Source organism: Vanessa tameamea, chromosome 26, assembly GCF_037043105.1.
Source record: "Vanessa tameamea isolate UH-Manoa-2023 chromosome 26, ilVanTame1 primary haplotype, whole genome shotgun sequence".
Classification (NCBI taxonomy): Eukaryota; Metazoa; Arthropoda; class Insecta; order Lepidoptera; family Nymphalidae; genus Vanessa; species Vanessa tameamea.
This window is the reverse complement of record NC_087334.1, coordinates 3,450,621-3,474,422: the sequence shown is the minus strand read 5'-3', so window position 1 is coordinate 3,474,422 and position 23,802 is coordinate 3,450,621. Positions and strand designations below refer to the sequence as shown.

General features: G+C 31.5%; 1 protein-coding gene and 1 non-coding gene across 6 annotated transcripts in view; both read left to right on the top strand.

Annotated features, from left to right (window-relative positions):
* The window catches only part of LOC113393169 (twitchin), a 103,117-nt gene that overhangs the window by 25,014 nt on the left and 54,301 nt on the right, over positions 1-23,802 (top strand). Inside the window, exons 1-34 of one of the 5 annotated variants that reach the window (XM_064219159.1) lie at positions 918-1,070; positions 1,154-1,258; positions 1,330-1,455; positions 1,533-1,592; positions 1,666-1,734; positions 1,816-1,896; positions 1,975-2,067; positions 2,296-2,382; positions 3,133-3,309; positions 3,685-3,891; positions 5,198-5,239; positions 6,144-6,176; positions 10,749-10,893; positions 11,073-11,309; positions 11,434-11,570; positions 13,759-13,836; positions 14,950-15,075; positions 15,157-15,586; positions 15,680-15,785; positions 15,879-16,039; positions 16,492-16,630; positions 16,736-16,950; positions 17,303-17,634; positions 17,737-17,920; positions 18,002-18,126; positions 18,221-18,398; positions 18,505-18,629; positions 18,848-18,874; positions 19,757-19,916; positions 20,146-20,279; positions 20,392-20,563; positions 21,245-21,396; positions 22,160-22,310; positions 22,647-22,755. In XM_064219159.1, coding sequence (XP_064075229.1) covers positions 945-1,070; positions 1,154-1,258; positions 1,330-1,455; positions 1,533-1,592; positions 1,666-1,734; positions 1,816-1,896; positions 1,975-2,067; positions 2,296-2,382; positions 3,133-3,309; positions 3,685-3,891; positions 5,198-5,239; positions 6,144-6,176; positions 10,749-10,893; positions 11,073-11,309; positions 11,434-11,570; positions 13,759-13,836; positions 14,950-15,075; positions 15,157-15,586; positions 15,680-15,785; positions 15,879-16,039; positions 16,492-16,630; positions 16,736-16,950; positions 17,303-17,634; positions 17,737-17,920; positions 18,002-18,126; positions 18,221-18,398; positions 18,505-18,629; positions 18,848-18,874; positions 19,757-19,916; positions 20,146-20,279; positions 20,392-20,563; positions 21,245-21,396; positions 22,160-22,310; positions 22,647-22,755 — 4,829 coding nt within the window. In that variant the 5' untranslated portion in view covers positions 918-944. Of the gene's footprint in view, positions 1-22; positions 122-917; positions 1,071-1,153; positions 1,259-1,329; positions 1,456-1,532; positions 1,593-1,665; positions 1,735-1,815; positions 1,897-1,974; positions 2,068-2,295; positions 2,383-3,132; positions 3,310-3,684; positions 3,892-5,197; positions 5,240-6,143; positions 6,177-9,431; positions 9,501-10,748; positions 10,894-11,072; positions 11,310-11,433; positions 11,571-13,758; positions 13,837-14,949; positions 15,076-15,156; positions 15,587-15,679; positions 15,786-15,878; positions 16,040-16,491; positions 16,631-16,735; positions 16,951-17,302; positions 17,635-17,736; positions 17,921-18,001; positions 18,127-18,220; positions 18,399-18,504; positions 18,630-18,847; positions 18,875-19,756; positions 19,917-20,145; positions 20,280-20,391; positions 20,564-21,244; positions 21,397-22,159; positions 22,311-22,646; positions 22,756-23,802 lie in introns of those variants that run through there. The other 4 variants (XM_064219160.1, XM_064219158.1, XM_026629919.2 and 1 more) reach the window with 4 other exon arrangements.
* On the top strand, positions 23,563-23,725 carry LOC113394027 (U1 spliceosomal RNA). Its single transcript, XR_003368543.2, has one exon. It is a non-coding gene; the product is annotated as a U1 spliceosomal RNA (small nuclear RNA).

The following is a 23,802-nucleotide window of genomic DNA, read 5'->3' as shown; positions in this document are numbered from 1 at the left end:
ATCAAATATATTTTCTAAATAGGATGACACTAAAGCTATGGAAGATAAGGTAACACAAAAACTAGACGATACACCCAAAGAGAATGTATATCCATGGCGACCTACGAAAACAGACACACAGGTACACATACACATTACTCACACACATTTACACAATACAATTAAAACAATACATGTTCCTTACATTTAATTCACTTTGCAATTAGGATGCTACCCAAAAAATGCAACCAAAACGTAGCTTAAGTTTGGATCAGCCAAAACCAAAAGACGACAAAAAACCTACGCGACGTTACAGCAAAACTGAGGTATAATTGTATTCAAGTTTTAGAGATGCAATTTTATGATCTAATTTTATTAATAATAATATTTTTAAATAGGATATTGAGGAAATAGAATCTGAAAGAATTGATAAGTCGAAACGAAAAGTTTCTATTGATCGTCCTACAGAACCTACTTATCCTTGGCGACCAAATATAACTAATGAGGTAAAACAAAGTAGTTTCATAATATACATGATTGTTTCAATAATGAATGCGGGTTAGATTTTAATTAATATAATGATTTTTAATGCTAGGACGACGAAAGCTCAGAAGAAGTTAACGAATCTGAACCTGTTGACAAATTTGGAACTTTGTCTACCAAACCTGATTATCTTACTACGAAACCAAAAGAGGTAAACCTTTGTAAAGTTACCCTTAAACATTACTGTTTTGTAAGAGAAAATCGTATCTTAATAAAAGTAGAAAATATTAAATTTAGTTAAGCCAAATATAAAATAGCCAAAAAAGGCTGGGCATATTTCAATATATATACATATATTTAAAATTATTACATTTTTGTAATTAATTTTTTCTTAAATAAATGTAATTAATTTTTCAAAATATCAAAATAATTTGAATTCTATTTTTATTCCACTAAAGGATAAGGGAAAGACAATAGATGAAATGAAAACTAAACCTGATTTGGAAACAAATATTAAAGATAAAGATGTAGCTAAGCGTAATGTTGATAAACTAGTAAATAATAAGGAAGCAGACGAAACAATTAAAACTGCACCCCGAGTTACTGAGGTACATAATCTCATAGCGATATAATTCACATAACTTTTTTACGTAACTGATAAACTAAACAATATAAATTTTTATTATAACAGGAAAGTACTAAGGTGTCAGAAACAAAGACCAAACGAACTAATAATAAAATCGAACCTGTCGATAAATTAGATAAATCTGATCGTGATGAACCTACCACTGTAAAGGTACATTTTAATAGATTAGATTAATTAAATACTTGATTTTGATCAAATTTTAATACCGCTTATTTGTATAGGATACACACTTAGACACTGTCGATAAAAAGGATACGAACGTGGAAAGTAATAAAAATAAAAATACAGATATTGATCAACCATTAGAATCAGTATATCCCTGGCGTCGTCCAAGTAGACCGAAAGAGGTAGTTTTCTTTTTTATTATTGTATTTGAAAATATATTTAGCATTTTCTTAAAACGTCATTTTGTTGTATATTATAGGAACCTGAGGTACTTAAGGATACTTTAAGTGAACCGAATGATCAAATAAAAAAAGATAAGGTAAAAAAAATTAAAGAAAAATAATTGTTTTTAAATTAAATATATCATTTTTCTAATTTAACATATTTAATAGGTACCCGATAATGATACAACAGACGCATCTAAAACACAAACACTTTATCCTTGGAGGAAACATAAAGAGGTATACACAAGTTCAAACTTTAAACAAACAATAAATATTTAAGGTATAAAAATATGTATAACATACAAAACCATTTGTCAGGTTCCGATTCTCATTACACCAGAGCCAGAGAAAGACAATGAAGTGCCTTTCTCGTGGCAAGCTATCCCTGAAATACCACAGGTATAATAAACGTTAACTGAAATTAAAAATGAAATAAACCGACATGCAATTTAAATATTAATTATTACTTTCGATCAGGCTGAACAAACACCGGAGTTAGAGGATAGCTTTAAGCCAACATTACGTGAAACACAAGACACAGTACCTTGGAGAAGGTCTCGTTCTCCCCAGGTATACACTTTAACACACACAAATTTACATGCACACACAAATTATGCACCCTATACTTACACTATCACAAACATATGACAGATTTTAACATACACATATATTATTTTTAGTCATATATCATAAAAGGTAATATTATTTTCGTAATTATATAAGAAAAAAATATTACTTTTTTTTATAAAAACACTGTATTCGTACGGTCGCCAATAACTTAATTAAATTTATACATAGGCTGAATCAGAGGGCACAAACGAGAAAAAACCAGCTTCTTTAGAAATTCCACAAGCCGCTATAAGCAGCAGACCTCCATCTGACGAGGTAGAAAAATTGGCAATAGATCAATAACAACACCGAAATTTGGCACAATGCACAAACTTTTTTCACAACATTTTTATTCGACGCCTGCACAATGCACTTGCACCTAGTTTGTAATTAAGCACAAAACGTTGAAGTAGTTACTTCTTACACAAATATTTTTTATCGCAAAAACCACAGAAAAAACATACACAATATAATATATACTCTGTCATACGTTGACAATAAAACAGTATGATCTCGATGAGCTTTAATTCTACAAGTAGGAGTAAGTCTTTAATATAGATGACAATTACCTTGTGGTAATTACCTTTATGGTAGTTACCTTATGGTATAAATATAAAAATGAAAATGGTCGTTATAATTACAAATACATTGCATGATTAAGATAAAATTTAAATAGAACAAAGTCTTGTACATAATGTAAATACAAATGAGCTGTTTGTCTGTGGTTACGTTGCGTTGGATGTTAACTGCATTGATCTTCTCTTTTTTTTGTAGACTTATTTTCCTTGCTTTGCTTCATGCTTACTAACATAATTTTATTGTTACGTGATATTTCTATATGTTGTCATTTTTTGTAAATACAAGGTAAGTAATACAGGTAATTACATTGTATTTGTTGTTTATTTTAACTTAAGAAAATCCAGATGACATCATCAACAGTGGAAGCATTTTGAAGACAAGGCACTAAGTTTATTTCAGAAATCATTCCTCTTTTAAGCAATTACTAAAATATAAGTCAATTTTCAGAAAGTTGAGGTTAAAAAAGAAACAGTAGATGAAGAAGCCAAAAAAGCTAAACTTAAAACAGTTAAGAAGAAGGCAGAAGATTTACCTGAAATCCCCGACTATGAAAGGCCTGATCTTGAGAAATATGAAAAGATTTCACCGACACCTACAACTAGAGAAAAACCAGAGAAAGACAAGGTAAAATATATTTCTGATCCATGTTTAAAATGACATTTACAAATGTGTAGAAGTATCTTATATAATTGTAATAATGTATATGAGAATTTTATATATTTACTTGGTATACGGGCTTTGTGCAAGACCGTCTGGTTAGGTACCAACCATTCATTAGATATTCTTGCGTCAAACAGCAATTTTTAGTATTGTTATGTTCCGGCTTGAGGGTCAGCGGGCCAGTTTAACTACATGCACCAGGGACGTAACATCTTAGCTCCCAAGGTTTACCAACGCATTGACGATGCAAGGAATGTTTACCACCAACCTATGGCTTCAGCCACTAAAAGATTTATTTTATGTATAATAAGGGGTTTATAAGTCAATTAATTTAAACAGCCGGCTGAAAAGCCGAAGGTCCCAGAAATTAAGGCACCAGAAGAAAAACCAGTGGCACCTAAAATTGAGGTTGTGCGCGAAAAATCTCCGAAACCGGAGGCACCGAGAAAACCATCGTTGTCACCAGCTCCTCCAGCAAGAAGAGGGTCGCTCATTCCTCCACCAGAGGAAATGGGACGACGCCCGTCATTACTCATCAGCGACGAGGTATGTAAAATTTATGTTCATAGTAACACAACAGCATACAAAATTGATAAAAACATATTGAATTTGAATTTTTTTATCAACTGTAAAGGTATGAGAAATCCCTTAGATTCACCTATTTATTGTGATGTCTGATTGTAGTATAGAATTATACAATAGGAATACCTATAATTATGATATCGAGCACGCACTTATTTTAAATATATATACATACATCGTAATGATTTTATTTACACAAAACTGAAACACATTTTACAAAACAAATCAAATAGGTGCGTGGTTATAATTGTATTTTGAACCCTGTAGACCCCTATTCTGTCAAGCCGAACCCGTAACAATAAAACACCCTAAATATACCTCCTTTGAATTACGCTAATAATCGTCAACATTATGATGATGCTTAAGTGAGCCGCGTGCTTGAGTAACGAAGATGATTAGTTGACTTAATTGGTTGATATGAAGCTTAGATTCCCTTACTCCTGGCTTTTTAGAATTTAGTATTCACACAATAGGTCGTATCAGAAACAAAACGTTTGACAATAATCAATGTAGATATTAAGACGGTAAAACACGTAATCCACAGGAAAATAGAAAACTAAGACCTGGTGAGGTGATCGAAGAGAAGAAGGTAACAGCAAAATTGCTACGAATATTACGTTGAATGCTATCCGTTATGATGTTGCCGTGAAAAAAGTTTAACTGTAATTCTGTCAAAGAAATTATGTTAATGCATTTGCAGCTGACGCGGTTTAAAGCACAAAGGGAAGCCATCTGGATAATCATATGAAATACTTTTAATAAACGTGGAATAGAACGAGCAAAGCGTCTGTTTTTGGCAGAGGCGTGTCATGAATGAAATTCATTGGCGAAACTTTGATTTAAGTCGAGCGAGTATTGTTCGTTGACTACTGTTTACATGTGATTATCCAGCACTTGTCTTTACGACATGTTCTCGTACAACGCACCGAGCTATTGCACATTTTTTGTGACACATAAGCACACAAGTAAACTGCACAGCTTGTACGCACGTATGCACACAAATAACGGTTAAAATGATTGGTTATTTAAAATACGGACAATGATAATGCAATTGTCGTAAGAAAACATTTCTTACACATGGGCTCGAAACGAAAACTAACAACAATAACATATCGTGAAACAAATAATGTAATAACGCTGCAATACTGACACGGTCAACATTACTTTTACAGTTTTTCTATGATAGGGCTGTAGGGTTCTCAGGTTCGGCGGCACAGATAGGCGACTTAAATGACTTGGCAGGGTTATTATCACTATTTTTTAACAACAGGTCACCAAATTACGTCCTGGAGAAGTTTTAGACGAGAAAAAGGTGAGATCGTTTGGGTCTGGTCAATTTTAGGTGGACGCTGCTCGCTTTGCAAAGCATTTTGTTAAATTTTTTATTTTATTTTTTTTTCTATTTTATACCGCACACGACTTTACGGACAGTATTTTTACTTTATTGAGCATATTTTAATTTTTACACCTTTACACTTTTATCACTTTTATTTGCCACAACAGTCCGATGTGAATTCAAAAAAAAATATATCACACAAAATTAGTTTTCACTTCAATTTTATTATTGCTGTTTAAAACATCCCTCTTTTTCTCTTTTTTACTTATAACGAATAGTTCATTAATTAATTCCTTATAGAATGCACTCCTTCTAGTTCACTTAGACTTAGACTTTTTAAATTTATTACATGACAATAAAACGCCGCTGTTTTGACTAGCGGTGTTATAACTTTTATGGCAATTGGCAGTTCAGCAAATTAGTTAGTTTTGATATATCACTATTAAGGGACCATAATAGAAGAGAATTGATTCCGTAAATATTTGTCAATTTTCTTTAAAAATTATCTGACAATTAATATTATGATTCCTTAACGACTGAAGCTTTAGAAAAATACTAGAATGGCTTAATTACAAAAACTAAATTTAACCTTTTTTAATAATTTTCTTATGCTAAATTCTTCTAATAATAGCGTAGTTGAATATTCTTATTTCTTCATTAAACAGCAAGAGCAGTTATGATCATTGAAATAACGTTAAAATTGTACAGACATTATAAAAAAAACGCACACACAATAACAAAAAAAACACTAACACAAACTAAATACGGATAGAACATTGCACACATTCACAAACTTACGCATTGTTACAAAATATATTAATTTATGCACAATATTAACAAGGAATGTTATACTAAAACATTTATTTTTTTTCCAAATAAGAAACGCGGCAGGCCGGGTGAACTATCAGGCGAGGTATATACTGTGTGGAAATATATGTTTAGAATTCAATGTTATAGAAAAGAAATCTATTAGATTCGTGGCTAACATAGACTTTTTTTTCAGTGATTAATTATATGTCATAAATAAATGATTATCGTTGAGATAACATATTATAAAACATGATCCGTAATATAATTTGTTTCTCAATTTAAAGAATATACAAGAAAGGTTTAAATAAATTATGTAACGTAACTTTATCGTCGTTTCCGATAATAGTCAATAGTGCAACTAACACTTTATCTTTCTAATATTATTATTATTTTATAAAACTTTCAACCTTAACTGACTAGCGCAAAAAATCCGAAATATTAAAAATAAATTGCACGACATGCATGCCGCTTTAACTTTATATTAAACTGGACGTATGGATTTTATTGTCATCGTAATTATATATATATAATCGATGCATTACGACTGAATCCATTCGTCCCATTAATTTACTGTAATGGAGATAACATCAACCCACGCTACCTTAATAAAATTTACTGCTTTGCCATGCAATGAAAACACGATTGTACATGTATTGATATATTTGTGTAATTAATTTACCATTGCGTTTAACATATATAGTGGTATTAACTTCACTGAATTAGTAAGCTTGAAGTAATTATCCACAAGTTATTAACGTTAAAAGGTGCCACAAAACATATTGATCGTAAACATATCAGTTGTATTCCAAAACAATGTCGTGTCTAATTATGTCGTATCTAATTTATAAATCAAATGTATTGAATTTAGAAGCGGAAGCTAAACAAATATCTATAATTAACAACTAATGAATTTAGTTTTGAGCCAAACTTGTATCGACGACGCAAGTGTATAAGTATAAAAATAAATATTTACTTAACGATAAATTTGATAATGCTGAACCGAATAATGCAATATCGAATTACATTAAAAAAAAAACAATCCCCCTTAAAGCGGTGTGAATTCGTAAGTTATCGTTAGAGAATTTAAAAGCTGAAGAGTTTAGAACGTCAGTGATAATGGAGTAGTTATTTTCGAGCTGTGACTAAAATCAGGACCATGACCAGTAAAATACATCAAGAAGATAGACACTGACCAGCCATGCCAGCTCTCTGCCGAATTCCAATGATTGATAGTTACTCTTATAATAAAAGCTAGAAGCTAGGCCAAGGTGAAGACCAACTTTGATCAGGTGCTTTTATTATAAGAAGTTGCCAAAACTAATGACTTATTGAATCAGTATCATATTATTAAAGGAATAATTAAACCGATCGTAGATATTTTATAGATTACAGAATAGAATGGGATTGAACAACTTAATATTAAGCGAAATAACTTTTTAAATAATTGTAATTGTTTGCATAAACGCAACATTTTTCGACTATAATAAATTTTAGACAATTTAGAATAACGCACAACTTTAACACACTATAAGAATAGTTTATTAGGCCTATCCATATCTCAAAGTGTGAAGGAATTATTGGCTTGGGAGGCAATATGTCCTTTCAATAGTTTATTAATGTCCTCTCATTAAAACCATCCCTTGGATCTTTTTTAAATCATCCTCAAAATTTACCTACATCAGATAACTTTGGCAAAAAATGTATCAAAGTTATTCTAATTTTGTTGATTAAATGATTAAAGTAAACAAATTATTTAAACAACAAATACACTTTTAACTTGACTACTCAAAATCAAAATTATAAAAAGCAACTAAATGAAAAAGTTAATTATAAAGACTATATAAACATGCTTAAATATAAACAGATAAAAAGGCGTGCATTCCATATCGTCACATAATTAGACAATACTATTATTAAAGACAAGGACAAGCTACAAATAGACAAGAATAGATTTAAATGTGATTGACGGTTAGATATAGAGATGCTTCTTACCTAAGTCAACTCGCGTGGGCGGATCGTCTCAGTCGTGGGACGATATCATATCTTGAAACTTGGCATAGATGCAGTTCTTAAAAGTATTGGCCTGTCTAGTATATCAATAACTTTATTGACAGGTGTTTTTCTTGAAAGAGCAATAAATAATAAAAATATTTTTTGGTTACATAAGATGGTTTAAATTATATTGCCTGTATGAAATGTGAAATTCGAAACGACAATTTCTGTGCATGGAAATGTAAATTGTGCAATGATCTGAGAAAGAAAGTAGGTACTAGGTGTTTTTACTGATGATATAGTTAGTATCAAGTATTTTTATGAATAATAGTTTCAGAAAGTTAGCTTACTTACCATTCAATGCACAAAAAAGCCAAAATACATCGTAGCTTAATATGTAAAATAAGAAGTAAAATTGAATTATGTTTGAATTTTACATTCGTCACTGAAACTTCACTAGATATAAAAAAAAATAATGAAAACAAAAAAATCAGCAAATTAATTTAAAAAAAATGTAAACGATATTTCTAGTACACTATATTTCAAATTACAAACTCGTTAATTTGGTTCGCAATTCGTTTTAGGATTATTGATGGTTATTTATTGTATCATGATTGAATTCAAAGAAAAGTGAAGTGAACTTGGTTATTTTGATCTTGCACTAAAAAGTAATCACTAATTCCAAATTTCTCGATTAAAGAAATATTCATGCGACGAAGTAATTAATGCACGATATTAAATGATAACACTTGAATCTTGAAATGACTGAGAGAGTTTGCGACAATGATTAAGCAATACAACTGTATTGTCGTAAATACGCTTCCTTATGTCCAAATATATCGGATAAATTACGGCAGATATCTTTTGACGACAACTTCACACATATGTTAACATCATAGTCCAAGTACACACGGATGTTCACCTTAATCTGATAATTAATTGAATTGGTCTGCTGATTTGTGCTGTGCACAAATAGATACCCTCCTCCCCCTCCCCCTACCCCTACCCGTTCCATAATCAGGCAACTAGGCGCGCGCGACCCCTTCAGTCTTTTCAGATTCGCGCCCATTTTACATGGAACGACATTTATCGAACTGTCCGCAATCGAAAATCCCTTCTTGATTCCAAATAATTAGCTCAGAATTGAATATAATTTAGGAGGTGTATTTATCATATCTGAATTTTATAGTGAATATGTGTGAATTTGTAAATAAAATGAATTTGATGATATCTGTTCTAGTTAAAATAATTGTTGAGTTTTTTTAGTAGACATTATGTGATGGAATTGCAAGTGTCATGAACTCGTGTAATAATAAACTGTGTTAATTGATATATTTTCCATTGTATTGTGGCATCTTAATTATCAAATGTACTTAAAATAATGGCGGCTGTTGCTAAAAAACCAGCTTCTTTAGCTGTACCAAAAGATACAGGGGTAAGTACGCATGAATCCATAATACATTAGGTCAACATTCAATTTGATACATCGAAATAGTTTTGAAACAATTGAGGTACTTTTTAGTAAAATTTTAAAACAGTTTATATATTATTTTACAAAATAATTGTATTCTTTTTTATAATACTACAATAAATAAATATTATAAATACTTAATTCCATTAAAGCATTTATTTAAAAAAAAAAGTTATCATTTGAAAATATTGATTGCATAAGGCAATTATAGGTTTCGTTTAATACCAGCTGACGTTAAAAAGTTCAAACTAAGTTGCAAAAATTTCAAAGATTTTTATTTGTTTCATGTTTATGTTGTATATAGCACTTAGTAGTTTAAGTTTAGGTATTTTTAGAAGTATATTTTGTAGTTACTGGTGCAATTGATTATTATTAAACTCGATAATATATTTTATAGCATTTAATTTGATTCCAAATATTAAACACTTAACCTATATACAAAATATAAACGACCCAACCGAAAATTTTAGAAAAGTGTATCGTAATCTAGTCATTTCTTAAAGCGATAACAGTTTTGATAACTCAATCTCACATTCAATTCGTATTGGTTCGTAATAGTTCGTATCTAGTGCCAGCATTATATGCTAAGGATTTTTCTTTTATTATAAAAATATAATCAATGACGTCATTGAAAAGTACAACTATAATTCACACTTGTAATTATTTCCAAGTGCTGCCTTCAACACTTGCGCTACATTTATCAGGAAGTCCAGATCTTCATTGTCGGGTCATTTGGCTAACGCACATGATGCACAGCATCTGTCATAACACAACTAATGTGTCTTGTATTTAGTTACGGTATAATTTTTCAATCTAAATTTAATCAGTACCAAATCGTTTCAAATGTATCTCGATGACTTTTAACTGGTTGACAAAGTTTCAAGTTTAAGATTAAAAATACTTCCATCTAATTACTATTTAATTAATGACAACATACAATGTTCCATTTTCGAATATAAAAACACCCAATAAATAAAAGTTCTTAATTACAAAACTGATTAAAAATGTTTAATCATTATTTGTCGCTTATATTTTTTCATAATTCTCTGATTATACTTTATAATTTATTTGCTAACATTTGATTTTGTTTATTCCATAAAACATTTTATTTAAATTAAGAGCGCATTTGTTACGTCTATGTTGGTTTACACGTGATTAACAACTGAATGTATGATATGTGTTGAGATATTAATGCTCGTTTGATAAATATAGCGAAGAAAATCTGGTGACACGAGAAGACCATCAATCCAAGACCTAGAAGACTTAATTAATAAGCCCTCTATACCATTGAAGCCGCATGGTAATGAGGGACCTCCACAAATTGTTGACGTGCAAGAAAGCAACTCTGCTGTTGAAGGTAAGACTCCGTCAAAATTAAAGTAAAAGTTTAAATAAGATAAAGTTATTTGCTTTATACTGAAACAATCTTCGAAAGGAAATTAAGGATGTCTCTGAAACAAATAAAACGGAAACTTTAATTTATATTTTGGTTTTGTCTAAAAAAATGAATACTGTAAACAATTATTTCACACACAGATCAAACTGGATACCTCACTATTCAAGTCGAGGGTAACCCAGCACCGACCTTCAAATTTTACAAAGGTGTCACAGAAATCATTGAAGGTGGCCGTTTTAAGTTCGTCACTGATGGCGAAAATGGTCTTATCACACTCTGTATGAGGAAAGTAAAACCTAACGATGAAGGCAAATACAAAGTCGTTGTTAGTAACATTCATGGCGAAGACTCAGCTGAAATGCAACTTTATGTGTCCGGTAAGTGATATTATGATCTAACATAAGCTACAGAAGAAACAAACAAAAATAAATAAAACCAAATACGTTACATTTATACTTGTATAATGTCTGAGGATAATGGTAATGGTTATATTGTACGTAGATGCCAGTGGTATGGACTTCCGTGCTCTACTCAAGAAGAGGAAATACGCTAAGTGGGGTGAAAAGAAGGATGATCCTGATTGGGGTGACTTAAAGGAAACCGAAAAACCAATTCCACCTCTAAAAAAAGTCGAAAAGGTAAGGTAGATGTACTAGTGTTGAGAGAATAGTAATAATAATATACTCAATGAAAAGAAGAAAAATACTAACAAGGTGGTGATATAAAATGTATTAAAGCTAAACGATAAATAAAATTAAATATTACAAGTGATAATTTGAGAGATTTAATGGTAAAACTATTATCTAAATCAGCACTGCTCATTGATATCAATAAAGATTATTAAAATAATACTATTATTTTAATAATTTTATCACTAATTCTCTGTTTAAAACATATTAAAGACAGCTCCATCAGGTAAAATATTTATTGAACTATTTGTTGAATGTTGATTGTTAAAGTTCACTTTAGTTCGTTCAAAAATGTAATTTTAAGATATATTTAAATGACAAAGCATATTCGAAGAATAAATGCGTAGAAAATCGCCATATTACACTTACATACTGACGGTACTGAAAACATTGCTGAATACAAAAGTTATATACACAATTTAAGTGGAGTAAAACTACCATCACAAAATAGTAGTCGAAACACTGACTTGCGCTATCAAAATATTTGTATATTCAAACAATATATGTTGTACATATATTTTAATTTGTTGCAAGGAAATAAGATTACAAAACTGTAAAACATCGTCTGCATCATAAAATTTGATTCTTAGGGATTAGAGACTGGATATTTCGAAGATGAAGATCACATTGTGGTCGTATCGGAAGGTGTCGAGATGTTTAGATTCCCGTCCGACAGGCGCAGAAACTCCTCAAATTGGTCCTGGTTCAAGGTCCTCAGTATTCCTGACAGTATCATCTTTCATTCCAATCTTATATTTCTCTTCAACTTACAATAGTTTTAATTATATACATATGATTAATGGGACGCCATATGTATTCGTTTTATTTTAAATAATAACTCTTTAGAGTTTAATCTAATGTAAAAAAAAAAACTTGTCAGTTTTTCGCAATGAATATGTCAATCTATCATACTTCGCAGTGGGACGACGTTTTTGTATGAAAGATTAATTAATAAAAAATAAATAATGGCCGGGTGGTTCATAAGAAAAATAATAGACATTTTTCGCGTTACCATTTTAGGAATAAAAGTAAGTAACAAAATAGCTTAATATTCTCCAATAAGATAGTAAGGTCGCTACTTTTTCGTCTAAATATCTTTTCATGAATCTTTGAACATTGCTTACTATTAACGTAGCTTTGCACCATTGTTTACACAACACAAGAGACATATCTATAAGTTCTGCTGTCGATTCTAGGGCATATATCAAATAAGGAGACGTATGTCTCTACCCGAACTAATACCCGATTGGCCCGCTTTGATGGAGACTGTCAAAATAAAGGTTCGATAAAATGGAGGAATAAAAGTAAACCTAAAACACAATAAACTTCCGTTCTTATTGGAAAAATTAAAAAGAAAAGTGTTAGAATTAGACGCCATCACAAATGTGATCAATGATAAATTTTCAATACGATCGGAGGTTTATTTCAAATAATGGAATGTAATAAAATGATAAATAAAGTAACTAAAACTATCCTCTAAAATTATTATTATCGATGTTACGTTACGTGTGTGCTCTTATTGAAATTATGTTTATTGTTGTAAGTTTTAAGTGTCATGAAATAATTGCATAACGTTGATAATGGTAATTTACGAGCGATTTAAAAATCAATGCATAAACGATGGATTTTAAATAACTGGCACAAAGTTTTTGTATCACCACTTCACTATTTTCTTCTTAACATTTTTCAGGGAATGTAAGTGGAATGAAATTGATGATCATTCACTTTATCTTGGATTGTTGTTAAATAAATTTGATTTCAGGTTTCTGTGACGTCGGTTTGAGGAGCTTTTGTCATTTTGTGTTAAAATATTCATTTGATTCATAATTAATTTCAGTTGACGCATTCGGTGTATGCAGATTTTGGAATTTTGTTTAAATTATTCGTGTACATACAAAAGTCCTGGTAAAAAAAGTTATAAGCGAATTAACCGTGTATTCGTTAAAAAATATTTTTATATACTCTAAAAAAACTAGATACATAATGTACACAAATATATTACATATAAACACACACCACATAAAAACAGAATCGTTGATCGGTAAATAACGACAGTATCCGTTCGTTCTTAAAGTCCACTTTCGTTTTTAAGAAATTGTCAATAAGAGTTCACTAAGGATTTGTGGATATTTTATAGAGATCCCAAAATAGAAGACCGTCTCTAGCGGAACTGATTCCAGATTGGCCGGTGCTGCACTCGTTCAAAAGAAACGAGGTTTGACACCGCGTTTGTCCGTCGTTAGATGACACAGTGCATCTTGAATTGTATCACTAAATGCAATTTGTCGCACAATAATATATTTCACGTCCACACTTGAGCATAAATCTGTCCAGCAAGATTAGAAATGATCGTCTTGCACTGATATCTAAAATTAATTATATAAACGAGTGACCTACAAAGAATTTAGATTTACATCTGATAACGTCGGCCGTGTAACAGACGATATATTAATCGTTTCAGTAAATGCGATCGCTATTCGGTTTGTGTTAAGAGTATTCCAATAAAAGTTGAATCGGATACGAGGATAATTTTTATTTTCAGCATTTCATATCTATTTTTCAACATTCCAAACTTTAACTTAGTTTTTTTTAGCTTGACTTTAGGAATTTTTTTTTTTTTTGCTTTCACGACACTTATTTCGTGGTTTAACAGGACGAGCCATCTTAGTTATCAGTGCAAGCACTATATTACTTCGAAATCTTAGCAAGAACCTAATTCACCTTAAATAGTGTAAAAAGAGCACGTCTATTGTACCATCTATTTTCTTCTCTCTCCCTCTCAGGCTCTACTGCACTCTACGATATTTCTAATAGCAGCACTTCGCACCGGGAATTGTATAGTGACATCGATGTTTTAAAGTATTTTCGTAATTCATTCAAAAATAATGAATATAGCGTAGATGCTCTATATCCTATAACTCTGACATAAAATTGAAAATTGATTCATTATTTTTGAGTGATCGTTGTGTACACTGTCCACAAGTCTTCGGATACGCCCACTTTTGCACATTTCTTCAATATCAAGGAAAATTCCAATTTCTGTACAGACGCATGGTGTTTGAAATTATGATTGGTGATGGAAGAATGGCTGATGAATTTAACACTTCGATTATCTCATCATAAATTTCAAGTGTTCCATTCACTTTCACGCATATTTGTATTACTGTGTCACTTCTGATATTGTATGGTCGTTCAAAGTGTTCAAATGTGAAGTCGAGGTTACGGGTGATCAGCACATAGCTTTTTGTCTGACGAGCACTTTTTGTTATTGCACCGATTGAATCTCATGTTAAATAAGGTATATTAATTATGCACAAAATTATTTCAGAAACAAGAGTCATTCTTGAAGCCCCTCGTAGATCAATTTGCAAAGGAAGGTAAGGATAAGAAGGTAACCTTCGAAGCGATTTTCACGAAACCGAATGCAAAGCCGAAGTGGTTCTTCCGAAAGGATGTAAGTTACTGCAATATAAGTACCAATATTAAAACGTTCTGTCGGAATAGATAGGTTCAATTATAATATATTTTATTTTAGGAATTATTCCCTGGATCTAAATATAAGATGACGAACGAACAAGATTCATACAAACTCATTATAATGAACCCTAAAGTCGATGATACAGGAAAAATTACAATTGAAATTGGTGGCATCACTAGCACTGCTTTCTTACAAGTCGAAGAACCTGATCCAACTTACAATTTCACAAAGCATCTGAAGAAAACTCTTACCGGATACACAAAACATGAAACTGTACTTGAATGTACCGTTTCCAACAGTTTAGCAATCGTCTCTTGGTGGAAAGGAGAAACGAAAATCGAAGATGGAGACGATTTCCAAATATCTAAAGATTTATCTGGTCAATGTAAATTGATAATTAAGAAGGCTAAATTAGAAGATGCTGGCAAATATTCTTGTAGAATTGAGAAACAAGCCGATAAAACCGAATGTGAACTTAAAATTGTTGGTGAGTAATTTGTGAAAGCCTTACCAGGAAAATTGTTTTTAATATATATAAAAACATATATAAAAAAATATAATATTTTCTCTTCTTTTATAGAATACCCATATAAATTCACCAAGGTACTCAAATCTCAACAAGCTATTGAAAAAGATACCATCACATTACTTTGTGAATTGGACGACGCTTCGGGTGATGTGAAATGGTAAGTTTCAACGTACAATAACCAAAAAAAAAACAAATGACAATAATTGGTAATACTACAACTTAATACATAATACAATTAATTTGATCATAGGTACAAGGACGACCAGCCTCTTAAGGTAGATAAGCGTATCACAATAGTAAAGGAGGGTCGCAAGCGAAAGGTGGTTATCAAGGATGCGAAGGTTACTGACGCCGGAAACTTCAAGTGTGTCAGTAACGCCGATGAGACTGCCTGCGAATTGATCGTCAATTGTGAGTAAATAGGGACCTTATAGTCTTCTCTCAAATTTCTTAGATCTTAGGATTACCTACGTGTTGAAAACTTACTTGACGTTTTCCACGCTGAATTACACGTGTTTTCCGAATTTGAATTTGTTAGGATTTTTCGTAGGGATGATAGGTTTTAAAAATTAATTTAATTTTGTTATAAAACAAATGACCTAATTTTATTGAATTCTAAGAAATCTGATTGCCTGCTTGGGATGGGATTATTACCTATTGTTTGAGGTTAATAGACCCAGACTGCAAAAATGCAATTCTGAACTTGAACGATCATTCATAGATTTTCTATTGAAGTGATCAATAGGCTTACTACCTATGTAAATTAAATCTTTGTTTTCGTTGTATTTGTACCGTTAAAAATATATATAAATTATATTTCGTTATATCTAAAAAAATAACCTGGTTACTTTAACATTTTATAGACTCTAATCGCTTCAACAAAAAGTTGAAGGACACAGAAGCAATTGAGAGGGATAAGGTAGTTCTTGAAGTGGAATTACAAGATCAAACCGCTGAAGCTGTATGGTCTTTCAATGGAACCCCCATTGTGCCTAATGAAAGGTAAGCTTGTTCAGTATTTAGATGCTTTAAAAAAAAATAATCTAATTCTTATTTTTAATGTTTAGTGACAGGATTCATTTTAATAAATCATATTATTTTTAACAGGATAGAAATCAAGAACCTGGGTGGTGGTAAACACCAGCTTATTTTCAACAAGATAGAGATGGAGGATGATGGTGAAATCCTTTGTGAATCCGGTAAACTTAGCTCATCTTGTAAACTGTCCGTCAAACAAGGCGAATCCAAACCTAAAATTGAATGTCCCGATGAGTTCAACGGGCCAGCTGGAAATCAATTTGTCATCGAAGTGCCTTATAATAGTAAGCTTACCTTTTGCCTAGATTTACTTTAAAGACCATATTATATTTTGTTCCATGTTATGTCTATCTTAATTTGTCAAAATCTGTTATCTGTGATATATATATATATCTAAATTTATAATATACTAGATATACAGCTTCATACGACTACAACTAATTATATATTATATTATATGTATCTAATGAAGCGAGATCTGCACGTACAGCAGACAATTTGAGTATCTGTTACATTGTTGCAATGTTCGCATCAATAGCGCTCAAACTTTTTTTCTGACACCGTGAATATTTTAGTACTATTGTCTTTTGATAAGTTTCATGTTATGAAATTTCTAAACAAATAATTTTCTTATAGTTTCTGGCACTCGTCAAACGCCTATTGAGGCGAAATTACTTAAAGATGGAAAACCTTTGCCTAACAAGGAAGTTGAAGCAGTCGTTGAACAAGAGAAAATTCTCTTCAAGATTAAGAGACCGACCAGAGAAGGTTCTGGAAAATATCAGATCAGGCTTTCAAATGCCCAGGGAGAAGACTCCAAAGATGTTAATATCATCATGCAGACAGCGCCTACACCACCTAGAGACGTTGAAGTCAAGGAAGTCTTCCAGACCTCATGCGTTGTTACGTGGAAGGCACCTCAAGACGATGGTGGTTCTCCAATCATCAAATACCTCATTGAAAGACAGGTAAATAAGAAACTAATGTGAAACATTATATTAAAATAAATAAATAATAATCTCAGTATATTTATGTATGGGTATGTAATAATTTTGTTTATTTTAAATTAGGATCTATCTCTCAAAGCTGCTTGGGATAGTGTTGCGGAAGTTGCACACGGTGAGCAAACTACGTATAAGGTCGAGGATCTTATACCAAAGAAGACTTACAAATTCAGAATCCGAGCTGTTAATAAGATCGGTGCTAGTGAACCTGGTCTTTTCGCTAAGCCTGTTCTGGCTAAAGATCCATGGGGTGAGTATTTTTTTTTTATATAAAGCTTTAGAGAAGTTTGTCTAAAATTTAAGCTATATGTATAAATATATAAATTTCTAGACGAACCATCGAAACCCAGAGGCGTGGAGATCACTGACTGGGACAAAGATCATGCAGATATCAAATGGCTAAAGCCAGATAATGATGGCGGTGCACCTATCACTGGATATATTATTGAGTACAAGGTATGACTTTATGAGGAAATATCACACAAGTATCATATTAATTATACCCAAATAAATAATTCAATTATTTACTCAACGTATTCAAATATTATAGGAGAAATTCGGCAAAGACTGGGTAAAAGGTGTAGAAGTACCGGGAGACGCATTATCTGCCACACAAGTTGGGCTTAAAGAAGGTTGCACTTACGAGTTTAGGGTACGCGCTATTAATAAGGCAGGCCCTGGAGAACCTAGTGACAGCACTAAGCCTATAGTTGCTAAATGCAGATTTGGTAAGAAAAATTAGACCTCGTAACTTTGGTGACATACCTGTGTTGTGTTGTTGCAATATATTTTTAAATTCAATCGTAATAATATTTTTTTTAATATTGTTTACAGTTAAGCCCTACATCATTGGTGAAGGTCTTCAGGGTATGATCATCAAAAAGGGTCAGGTTATATCCTTTGACATCAAATATGGAGGTGAACCTGAGCCGGAAGTCAAATGGCTTCAAGGAGAAGAGGTACTTCGATTCTCTAGTCATATTGATTTAATTCAAAACTTTTATACAGCTATCAACACACTTTTCATATTGAGAAGCTACCGTAATGACCTTAAGAAGATTTTCATAGAATATATTATATATTAAGAAAATTTAAGAGTATGTCTCGAGTGTTCAACTAATTTTAAAGTCGTGATCAAGATCAGATATTAATACCTTTTTTATTTTGTCCAAAAAAGAAACGTGGAAAGGCGTACACCGAGAAGGTCAGATGGGTGAAAATAAATGTTGCCACATTGTTCTAAATAATTACTCATACAATTTACTCTCTTCTACACTTTTATTATGTGCTAACATGACTACACAAAAATATATATTGCCGCCTTATCATGTTTTACAGAATATATTTTGGTGTAGTAAGAATAGAACATAAATTCTTCCTACATCAAAGACAACCTCGAGATCAATTTTCATTAAATATAATTATGGTTCATGCCAATAGTTCTGTAAAACATGTAATTAATCTGATCGCAGTGGGTGCGATGATTTATATTGTCGTTACAATGTAAAAGCTTTCGATGTATTTTTTTATATCTTCAAATACTTAAACGGGATGCATTAAGGCGAGATATGAACATTACAACACTTTTTGTATTATTCTCATAAACACACGCATGTCATTTACAATCTCAAGAATATATGTTACATGTACATGAACATTATATATGTTTACTCGTTCGAATGCAACTCAAATAAGATATATGTGCACCGTCTCACAGTTCACAAAATGTTAATCACTTTGAATCTAGCGGAGCACACATGGTTTCATATTTCGGAGAACCGTGAAATATTTACTGTGTTTAACACTATGGCAGGACATTTTCCTAAATTGTATACAAATACACTAACACAACTTGATGTATGCACTATCACTAAACAATTGATGTTGTGACATTTTGTTTTATTTTTGATGGAATCTATCATTAATATTATCTTCGCGTAACTCTCAGCGGAATCTGAATCTGGAAAATCAAAACACTATTATAAATTTCTGGTACTAAATAAATTGATATACGATAATTTCCATCAAAATTTAAATATTTAATAAAAACATTACAAGCAAAAACTAATATCTTACGATTTAATAGGAAATTCACGACGATGGTGACCGTATCACCATTGACAAATATGAAAGAAACACTGTGTTGACGGTGCGAAGAACCACGAGAATCGACAGTGGAAAATATAAGCTGGTCCTGACCAATTCATCTGGTACATGCGAGAGCATCGCCGATGTTGTCGTACTTGGTAAGAATCAAAAAGTAAACTCTTAATAATGTAGCTTAAATCACTAATAATAATGCAATACTTCTTATAAAACATTCGTTCGTATTTATAATATGAAGTAATATTATATGCTACAGACATAGCAATCTTTAATTGTTTTCTTCGTAATTCAATGGCAAATGTAATTCATGCTACTATTTTAGTAACTACATAATGTTTATTATTTACTAACATTAACTCTTATTTTCAGACAAACCAAATCGTCCAAATGGTCCCATCGAAATCACGGATATCCGTGCCGAGAAGGCGACCGTTAAATGGCAAAAGCCTGATGATTGGAAGGGATCTGATATCACTGGATACACCCTTGAAAAAATGGACTTGGTGAGTGGAAAAATTAAACCATTTTTTTATTCACCATAATATTTCTTAGAACCTTATTTGTAATTATTGAGTCCATTGAGTACATTATTTTGAGAGTAAATTTTTTCCTTAGGATACCGGCAACTGGGTACCATGCGGTGAATGTGGCGCTGAGCCAACAGAATTCACTGTCAAAGGTCTAACGCCAAACCACAAGTACAAGTTCAGAGTTCGAGCCGTAAATAAGGAAGGCGAATCTGAGCCTTTAGAGACTGATGGATTTATTGTGGCTAAAAATCCTTATGGTAAGTTTGGACATATCGCTAATCGATTGTTTAATCTTTATATTAAATTATTGCGATTGAGTGTTATTTTTATAATCATTGTTAGGTATAGAAAGGAACGTTTTGTAACCTTATTGTCATTGTCATTGTCAATGTCATCTATTTAAAATTTTTGCCGTCTACAGTTTGTTTACAAACAAGTTTTAAGAAACAAACTACATAAAATACAATAAAAAAAAGTACTGTATTTTTTAAATATTGCAAAATGACAATGGTAAATACTTGTTGACAAATACGACTGCATTATTAATACTGTTGTTATATCTAATAATAATATTTTTTATTATGTATAAAGAGATATTAATCATTTAGCCAATAGATATTAATCATTTATAAAATTCATAAAATTATTTTTGACCTGATTTATGACCTGACCATACGATACACCAATTAAAATCGATCTAATATAGTATCTTCTATACAAATCACTGAAAATTAAAGCTTAAACAATGTCAAAACAATATTAGACAGTTTAATGTTTATAAAAGGAACTAAGCATTCCTCGTGACTCTATCCGAATTGTATTATTTTTTTAGTCGATTGCTTTCCTTTCCTGTATAACACTTAATTTATGGCTATTATCTGGAAATTTGACACAACTAGGCGACCTGAGTCCTCATATAGTTGTTTTATTTTCTTTAGATCCACCCAAAGCACCAGGCAAGCCTAATATTATTGACTATGACAACATGTCAGTCACACTGCAATGGGAGCCCCCAACTGACAATGGTGGTCGACCTGTCCTTGGATATGTTATTGAGATGAAAGACAAGTTTACTGCTACCTGGGTTGAGGTAAGAACAAGTAACATATTTAGTTTATCCTTTTTGTAAAGTAATCATTTAATTATAACCATCATGATAAGCCAAATTTAAGAAATAGATGTGATTTAAATTTTTTAAAATTATAGTTTGCATATTATAGTTAATATGCACTTATTGTTGATGAATTTGTGAATCAATCATGATTAAAATACAATTTATAAATATAGCAAATCAGAAATAAACTTATTATTAAATAACTCTTGAAAAATCTCTTAATATTTTTGCTGGGGTACTAAAATATTTACAGAAATGAAAAAGAAATTTTGCATACATTTCTGATAAACAATTCAGACATTCAGAATTGCACATAGGGTATGTGTAAAGCCCCCTTAGAGGCAGGAGCTAGTAATGAATATGGAGTACTAAATTAAATGCATACACATAATTTAATAATATTAAAACTAAAAGTATAGTAAAGGAAAAAACCAGCCTGTTAACGTCCCACTTAGAATTTTAGCTTTTTTCACCCCATCATTCCAGTGCTGTTGGTGTAAACAGTTGTGATAGAATTACATCAATCATGTACAGTTTTCTCACAATGTTGTTCGTAACCACCATGATATGAATATCTGAATATAATAGATACTGCACATGAACAGTTACTCATGCTCTCCGGATTTGAACCTACATTTTTGTCACATGTTCTAACCACTTGGCTATTTCAGGTCTTTAATGAAAAGATGAAGAAAGAATAATATAAATTACTAAATAAAATTGTTTCTTTACTGTATAGGTGCAAAAGACTCAAGATGTAAAGACAGAGGCCAAAGTGGAAGGTCTGAAGGAGAAAATGATCTATCAGTTCCGTGTGAAGGCCTACAACAAGGCCGGTGTTGGTGACGCGTCAGAGCCCACCGAAAACCATCTTTGCAAACACAGGAACTGTAAGTATACTGTTCAATATTCTTCACTTTCATTAACTCTTTAAACTTTTAACGAGAACATTTAAGGATTTATTTATTAATCTATTATGTTTAATCCTAATAATCAAGCAAAACAACTTTTGAACACAGAATAAGTGGAAGGTCTTTGACAAAAAACATATGTGAAAATTATTAAAATTGTTGTCAAAATAAGTTCTGAGTTAATTTGTATATTGATATATTTTTCTTGAAGTTTATGTTAATGTCAAAATATTTTATTAAATTATTTTAAAGAGAGTCCACTGTTCAGTGGAATTAAATTTGGAAAATATAATATTTCTTGTAATCCGTTAACAGTGAAGCCACGTATTGAGCGCAGCACCTTCAAATCGGTGATTATCAAGGCTGGTCGCACTCACAAATGGTCTGTGGATGTCATTGGTGAACCTCCACCGGAGACCACATGGTAAATATAAAAAAATTAAGTTCTCACTTTAAAAACAAGTTTAACATCTTTGTTAGGTTCATGAGCACATACATTGCTACTGAACAAACAATTAAATATAAATAAATATAATAGGGCCACATTTTATTTTAATCATAAAAATATTATCCACCCAATTTAAATAATCAATTTAAATTTAAATAATTTGAAAATTATTGATTTAACAAATTTTTTGATCGTAGGTTAAGTTTTTATAAGAATAAAATTGAAGTTTAACTAAATTTCTATGAAGATAACTGTCAAACTGCTAATTAATGAATAATTAATCTCAAAACTGTTCACGCCGTAATATTATCTTTAAATATTTTTACCTACCTAAATAAATAAACGTGTTTAAAGTACATAAGTTTATTATTAATAACTTGATACACATATCTACAATCTACATGAGAACTATGAAGTTTAATCTCGAGTTGCTTAGGTTTTTCTTTCGCAATAGCGCCCTCTTTGAATTATTATTAAAACTTAATTGTAAGTTATGTTAGGTTAAGCTAGATGGCGTTATATTGTAAAATTGATATTTCTCTTGAATAACTGTTTGAAAAATAAAGATCATCTCATAAGTGAAAATTTCAATAATTTAAATAAGTTATGATTATTTTTAAATTGTTCCAATCATGTACAAATCGAACAAATGTTATTTTACATCAACACAAATTATTACCAAGCTTCGCTAGATGTCACTGTGCTTGAAATCGCTCATTCTACATCGCGCTGGCTAGATTTTCACGCAAATAATGACTATCCCGGATCTGAGCCCAGTAAAGCATACTTACCTGGCGTAGGGGACACCGTGATCATAAAGGCGGTTCCCCCAGAGCGAGGCCCCACCATTGCACTGCGGTGGGGTTGACCTCTGCGATTATCCCTAATGCGGATAACTCGGACGCGTAATTTTTGGTAGTGGGGACTGCGTACGCGCCGTCCCCTCCGGAAATATGTTGGTACTAGCATAGCAATACTATCGATAGTTTGACTGAGCGTTGCACAACTATCGATAGATTGACT